This window comes from Epinephelus moara, chromosome 14 (genome assembly GCF_006386435.1).
Source record: "Epinephelus moara isolate mb chromosome 14, YSFRI_EMoa_1.0, whole genome shotgun sequence".
Taxonomy (NCBI): Eukaryota; Metazoa; Chordata; class Actinopteri; order Perciformes; family Serranidae; genus Epinephelus; species Epinephelus moara.
The window spans coordinates 42,329,626-42,335,255 of record NC_065519.1 but is presented as its reverse complement, the minus strand read 5'-3'; the positions used below and the strand labels follow the sequence as shown (position 1 = coordinate 42,335,255).

The 5,630-nt window shown below is 41.5% G+C and overlaps 1 protein-coding gene across 1 annotated transcript in view; it reads left to right on the top strand.

Annotated features, from left to right (window-relative positions):
• The window catches only part of gabrr2a (gamma-aminobutyric acid type A receptor subunit rho2a), a 97,886-nt gene that overhangs the window by 72,168 nt on the left and 20,088 nt on the right, over nucleotides 1–5,630 (top strand). The window contains exon 7 of the mRNA XM_050062307.1: nucleotides 4,174–4,326. Coding sequence (XP_049918264.1) covers nucleotides 4,174–4,326 — 153 coding nt within the window. The remainder of the gene's footprint in view (nucleotides 1–4,173; nucleotides 4,327–5,630) is intronic.

Here is a 5,630-nt window from a genome sequence, read left to right as displayed (position 1 = left end):
TACCACCACAACTTTATCTAAAGGAGACACTTTTCTCGGTTGAGATGTGGTTTAAAGTGTAAAAATACACCTGGTCGCCCAGCCTCTCAGGATACCTTGTGTCAGAGTTGCATGTACCCCATGCACACCGTTTGACCATTTTTAAACTTCAAATCTCCGAAAAAGCTCATAAAACCGAACAAAACTGACTTCCTGTTAGGGCTGTCAACGAATATTCTAAATGCGAATTTAAATTCGAATTTGAAAAAAAAATGGACCTTCGAATGTGAAAATTGATATTCGATTGTGGAGAAAAAAAAAACACCACCGCAGCTGTCCTCTTTGCGAGTGGGCGTTGGCATCAGACACGCATTTCTCCACGCTGGTAGACAAGCAGTTCTGCTCCCAGCTGTTGTCTCCGTCACCCGGCTTGACACATTCAATCGCAGCTTGCGCAGAAAATAGACCAGACGCCGAAACGATCGCTGCAGGGAACGAGCCGGTCACGGTCCAGCGCTTCGAGGCTATTCGCAGGGCTTCCACGGGCGGTGTGGCCACGGGTCAGAGAGGGGGGGCGAGCGAGAGGTCCGCGGCCGTTTATAACGTAATGTTATAGATAATTGTTTTATGTGTTTTAATGTGTAGGTATGTAAATGTTTTCAAAGACGTTTATGTTGAAATAAAAATACCTACAAGTTGTTATGTTTCCTTGTATTAATACATTTACAAGTATGTTTCCTTGTATTAGTTTGCCCTCTTGTGGACATAAAGCAGAAAAAATTTTTTTTGAATGGTTCGAACCTATGAGTTATTTTTAGAAGGAATATTCAAACGTCATTTTTGAGCAATTTTGACAGCCCTACTTCCTGTAATGCATTTCAGTGAATGTCCAGGAAGAGAATGTCCGAGTGTATGAGAATGGCTATACGCACTGTAATAGGCTCATCGCGTCTGAGGGCGGGGTTTAGCCACAGGTCAATTGACAAACTTGCAAGGTACATAAAAGTGCATTCACTTTAATTTCATCATCAGTTACGACACAGAAACACATCTAATGTAAAGTACTGATTATATTACCAGGGATTTAAAGGGGATGGACACATGCCCTGATGCCAAGATTTATATATTCATAGCCCTTTTTTGCCACAGAATAGTACATCTTTATTAAATACATTCCCATATGCACCTTGTCTTTCCAGTTGCAACAAGATCGATGTTGACATGGAATCACCATTTTGTTAGGACTACATTTTTTTGTCTGATATTGGCTTCTTGTTAGCCGTCATTAGCTTGGTGTCTTTCATGTCAATCAAAGTTGCATTGCACTGTCACTAGGGCTCAATATTGTTTAAATACTATTGTATAAATTACAATATTACAGTGTATATTTATTTTCGACATAATTTGCCGGTATACATTAAAGAAGCAACAGACAGCATTTTTGCCTATATATATCATTATGAAATAATGTGGGTTGCACAGGGTAGTGTCCACAGTAAAATCAGACTATCAGCGTTTACATAGGTTACTTAGTGGCTTTGCAATCTTTGTAATAAGCTTCTGCCACCGGGGACGAATTTTCGCGGAAAAAATCTGCTTTACGGCAGGAAATGCGTCATTGCCAAACTGGTCGGTCAGCCAATCAGGGACTGGAGCTGGTCCTCATGAGGAGTTGGGCATGAGATAGTTGAGTCAGGAGCACAATGGCAGACGGACAAAGTTTGGAGACAAGTGAAAAACGGCCTAGCAAAAGAAAAGGAGCTCCTCTGTGTGAGGAGGCAAAGAAGAGCAAAAAGGAGAGTGATAAAAGAAGAGGAAAAACAAGAGTAAACCTCAGTCAGGCGTTCAAGAGATGGAGGGAGCTCCGTGACCAAAGAGGCTTCAAAACCCATGTCCAGCTAGCTTTCTTTCTAATGGATCAGTAAGTAACACGGCTAAATGTTAGCTAGACCAGAGAGGACTGGACTGTACTGGCTGCTAGTTCATTCCTAGCTGGCCAGCATCGCAAATCACCGTAACCAGGGAGCGGGTAGCGAGTGTTGGTCGGCTGACACCCTCGTTGCCATTCTACGGCAGCCCTCAGACAGTGATTACCCCCACCCCTCCGCCGCCGCAGCTACTGGGCACCCAGCCTCTCCGACCGGGAGAAGTGGAGTAAAATCCTCTCCTCCGCTCCCGTTTGTCTGGTGAACGCCTCTCCTCTGTCAATGCACTCTGCCAGCAGTTTAATAATATTGATGCCAGTTGTAACATTTGAATCTTTTAGTAGTAAGCCATGTTCTAAGCGGGATAATGTATAGTGAGCCGGTGACTGTTGAAAAATAACTCCGCTGTGCGTCGAGGTTCCATTCCCCTGTCGGGAGTTTTTTTTATTTTTCAAGTCACCGGCTCACTATGCATTATCCCTTACGTGTCTACTGTTGTTTGTACTGATACTGTATATATTGGTATTATTTACTGTGCATTACTATTTGTTTTTTTTCTTCAGATAAATCTGATAATTGTTGCTCGGTCTCTTTACTCATTTATTTAGTAATGTCATTCTACATACACACAGAGGTATACTGGTGGCTTTACAGCCTACATTTTATTGATTATCTCTGATCCCCACGGTCAACTTGGTCTTTGCGACAGTGCGAGCAACACTGCTGACGCTAGGTGGCGCCAAGCTAAAAAAAGCCGAATCCTATCTGTTGCCTCTTTAACCAATAACTGCAATATCAGCATATATAGATATCAAGGCAATGACAAACAGGTAAACAAAACAGAATATAATAACAAATATAAAAACAAAAACTGTCTGACCTTCTCTTAATAACAGCACACCTCATACAATACAGCGCTACTGGTATGACAAAGACAGTAACAGACACAAAGATGTAACGTAACATACACACCTGCAACCTTTGCTCAATCCTCAACCCTGACTTTCCCCTCCCCCGTGGGTCTTTCTCTAAGTTCCACTATACATTTATAAAGTTTCTCAAAGGTGCATTATAAAAATGAAGATATTCATTAGTGGCTGATTTTCATAGCACTTTTCAAAACAAAAGTTAGGAATTGCTTCACAGTAAAAGCATTCAGAAAGAAAATAGAAATAAAAACAGAAAAGACAAAAGAGTAAAATTATCAGTTAGGAAAGGGAAAGGGACTGAAGTGAGTCTTAAAACGTTTTTTTTTAAAAGTGTCACTTGATTTAGATCTTATAGAGAAAGGAAAACTTCTCATTAGCCTTATCGGCAAAGACATGAAATGCACATTCTCCCATAAGAGACTTTCAGTCCAACCTGGTCTCACTCCAAAGTCATCGAATACCGGCTCTTGGTCAGTGACTTGGCATCAGATACCCTGGCGTCCTTTCACGTCAGCATGGTACGAGACCAGTTGCTGTTATTGTGTAACGGCGTCCGTCTGCATCAGAGGGAAACCCAGTGGGACAACAGCGTTAGTTAAGGGGGCGGAAGTCTGAGCAGGGTGGGCAGGAAGGGTGGTGGATGGGTCCAAAAACCACTGACTTTCACCCAGAAGGCTGGTGTTTGGTTCTTGTATGATTGTAAAGCCAAACCCTGCATTTTTTCTGAATGCAAACTGTACATTTCTCATGAAAAACTGTATTTTGAAAACACAAAATGCATGTAACAGGCTGAAGTTGACACGGTGTCCCAGAACGTCAACAACCAACTCACCCAGGGTACCTTGCACGTCATTTCTTGACATGGAACGTCCATGACCAATGTTGAAACGTGACGAGGTCGGAGTGAGAATGTATTGCTCAATCATTGTTTAAAGAAAACAAGTCAGAAATGTACTCAGGACCTTCAACACATTGTGTCTGATTGGTAAAAGCAATTTTATATTGAAATATTATTAATATTATTTTTAAGATTGCATGTTTCTTAACGTGTATAGACTCAGACTCAAGTAAAAAGAAAATGTGTGACGCCTAAATTTTTTGGTATACTACAAATATTAGAGGTCAAAAGTCACAGATTTTGCACCTTTAGGGACTCTATCTGAATGACATCATTATATATTGTCATCATTATTAATAAGGCTATTACATACTATAATAAGCACATTTCTTCAACGTAGGAAATTAAACCTAATGTAAATGTTGACCATGTGTTGTGTAACCACTTTATCCGTTGAACCCTTGAGTGCCTCGTCTGAGCACGTCTCTTACTGTGTTTGCAGGCTGGTACAATCGGCTCTACATCAACTTCACATTGAGACGCCACATCTTCTTCTTCCTACTCCAGACGTACTTTCCCGCCACACTTATGGTGATGCTTTCATGGGTGTCGTTCTGGATCGACCGCCGTGCTGTGCCGGCCAGAGTTTCCCTGGGTAAGAAAAAAAAAAAAAAAAGCCTCTTGTCAAATGTCCTTTGAAGAGATTGTGCGTGCCTGAGGAAAATCTGTCTGTGAAATGATGAAAGCTGGCTGTGACATGGCTCCACAAATTGGGAACACACACATGCATGCGTGAACACACAAACCTCCCACACTCTACCACTCTCACTTTTCTTTTGAATTATTTTCTGTATTGGGGCTGTTGCTGTACTTGTCATATGGGTGCCTGTTTTCCCCCTCGCTGAGATCCTCTCCTGGCTCATCTCATTGCTCTTATTAAATTCAGCTGTTAGGATGGGATATTTTTACAAGTGTTTCCTGTTTGTCTCTTCTCCTGTATATGTGTGTGTGTGTGTGTGTGTGTGTATGTGCATGCATGCGTGCGTGCATGTGTGTATAGATAGATATATCTCTCTATAACATATATAGAGCTCCTTTGTCATCAGTAACACATCACTGGGCCACACTGTTGCACTGGGTAACATGTTCCTTCACTACCATGACCTCACACTGTCTTGCTGGCCCAAATACTCAATAGAGCACCAAATTTGGATTAATCCGCTGCTGAAAATATTCCCCAACAAATAAATTATTTCCTCGTGTATGAGCAAAGTGGGCTAAAAACAGTTTGCTACAGTGGCCAACTGTTTAAGGTGTCACTGAGTATTTTTTTTAACGAAACTTTATATGTACAAGTTGTTTGTAAAAATTAATGTCTTCAGTAGAAACCGATGGGGGACAGGGTAGTTAAGTCCAAATGAGACACAGGAAGAAGACATATTCTCTGTAAACCCCAATTCACTTATTCAACTTTTTTGGAAACAGCTTGCACTCAAAACTTTTAGTTTAGTACAATACAGTAACATAAAAGTTTTGAGTTTCTGTCAGTTTAACATGACTTTTGTTGTTGTTGTTTGGGGATTTAATTATACTGTATGTCATATAAACATTAAAACATTGACTACACATTTTACAACATTAACTAGGGAGTGTTCTTTATTTCACCTCAGCACAACTTTATGTTAGACATTCTAATATCCACACAGGTGGGTTGATCAGAAAGGCCAGTGACGTTGTGGGGGTGGAGCTGGACTCTTTGACAGCAGTGTCAGACAGGAGGTTGCTGTCGAAGTTGCGGGCGATACTTCAGCATGGCTCTCACCCTCTCCACAACGCTCTGGTCGAACAGAGGAGCACCTTCAGCCAGAGACTGATTGCTCCTAAATGCACCACTGAGCGCCACAGGAAGTCATTCTTACCTGTGGCCATTAAACTGTACAACTCCTCCCTCTGATGATC